This window comes from Monoraphidium neglectum (assembly GCF_000611645.1).
Source record: "Monoraphidium neglectum strain SAG 48.87 unplaced genomic scaffold scaffold01913, whole genome shotgun sequence".
Taxonomy (NCBI): Eukaryota; Viridiplantae; Chlorophyta; class Chlorophyceae; order Sphaeropleales; family Selenastraceae; genus Monoraphidium; species Monoraphidium neglectum.
In genome coordinates this window covers 1-1,752 of record NW_014011715.1, presented here as the reverse complement: position 1 = coordinate 1,752, position 1,752 = coordinate 1, and the positions used below count along the sequence as shown (strand labels likewise).

At 67.8% G+C, this 1,752-nt stretch overlaps 1 protein-coding gene across 1 annotated transcript; it reads right to left on the bottom strand.

The window, feature by feature from the left end:
- Positions 1-638: 638 nt before the first annotated feature.
- Positions 639-1,566, bottom strand: MNEG_9372 (hypothetical protein; the record flags this gene model as incomplete). Its single annotated transcript, XM_014042154.1, has 2 exons — positions 639-1,223; positions 1,483-1,566. The coding sequence occupies 2 exons, from the start codon at positions 1,564-1,566 to the stop codon at positions 639-641; spliced, it is 669 nt and encodes a 222-aa protein (XP_013897608.1).
- Between the last annotated feature and the right edge of the window lie 186 nt (positions 1,567-1,752).

Genomic DNA, 1,752 nt, shown 5'->3' with positions numbered 1-1,752 from the left:
CCGCCACATTGCAGGCGTGGCGCGCCCCGCCGCCGCGCCTGGGCCCCCCTCGGGAGGGTCAAGGCGCAAGTGCAGTGAGTGTTAGTGCTTGAAAGCATTGTGGGCGACAGCAGCCCAAGCAATGCCGCGCCCGGGCGACCGGTCAAACGCGCGGGCGCGATCCGCGAGGATTGCGGGCCGGGCACTGCCCGGCCAGGGCCTTACGCCACATACAAGGGGGGTGGGGGTGGGGGTGGAGCGCAACGGGCGCCGTCCCGGCAGCAAGGGCGGCAGAGGCGGCGCCAGCGGCATGCGCATGGCGCCGGCGTCAGCGCGCCACCGCCACAGCCACGACCCAGCCACCCCGGCACGCCTCTCACAAGGGTTCCCCCAACACCCGGGCGCCCCGCAGCAGGCGGGCAGCGGCCCTGGCTATCGCTCCTGAATCCATGCAGCAGCGGCCTCACTGGTCAAAGCCACGCCTCTCCTTATGTACGAAGCCATTTTGGTCACTCGCAGGCAAACTCTCTCGCTCCTTGATTCAAACGCGCACACACACCCAAAGCAACCCCTCAAAGAAAAACACTCTCTCTGGCCTGCCGGCGTCAGCCGCACACAACAGATTCGTCCCTCCCTCGCGTCAGATCGGTCAGATCAGATCAGATCAGCTGCAGCACCTTGATGTGGCCGGCCGAGTTGCCCGCCAGGAGCGTGCCGTGCCGCTTGCTCCAGCAGACGCTACTGACAAAGTGGCTGTCCTCGCCCACCCCCGCCGCCTCGCCCGCGCCGCCCCCGCCGCCGCCGCCGTGCAGCGAGCACCGCCCGCCAAACCCCGCGCCGCACGCGCCACGGCTGCAGCGCTCGCCGGCGCCGCCGCCCGCGCGGCGGCCGCTGAAGCAGTGGCGCGCGACGGGCGGCGGCAGGGAGCGGTGGTAGCAGACCACCTCATTCGTTTCACTGCCGCAGGCGATGTACGACTCGGGGGACGCGGAGAGCCCGATGAAATTCCGCTCGTTCTGGTGGCCCCGCAGGACCACCTCGCACGCGGCCTCGAGCGCGGCCTCGCCGCCGCCGCCCGCGCCGGCGGCGGACAGCGCGGCGACCGACCAGACGCGGAGGGTGCCGTCGGTGGAGGCGCTGACGAGGCGGCCGTTGGGGAGGAAGCGGACGTATGAGACGGCCTTGCCGTGGCCGGGGGCAACGGTGAGGGGCTGGGAGGTCTTGCGGATGTCAAACAGGTGGACCTGCGGTTGGGAAAGTTGGCGTGTGCAACATTGGTGAGTGCGTTTTTGGTGGTTGCCATGCCACACCTTCTTGGAGGCTATCCCATACGTACGCAGGCAGAAACCCACCCTCACTTTGTGCCCAAACCACTAATATTAGACGCACAACATATCGCGCGCGTGCACACACACACACACACACACACACACACACACACACACACACACACACACACACACACAAAAAAAACCATACGCGCACAAACACAGGCACACCCACCTTGTGGTTCACGCTGCCCGCGGCCAGCAGGTGCGATACCTCAGGGCTGAACTGCACGCTGCACACGTTGTGGCGCGTCTCCATCGTCGCCACCGACGCCTCCTGGTGGATCGACCACAGCCGGATCGTGCCGTCGTCGCTGCCGCTCGCGAGGCGCGAGGGGTCCGGCAGGGAGAAGTCGACGGACCAGGCGCGCTTGGTGTGCTCCTCGTACTGTTGGCGGTTGGGGGTTGGATGGGGGCCGGTTGGGGGTCGGTTGGGTGCCGGTTG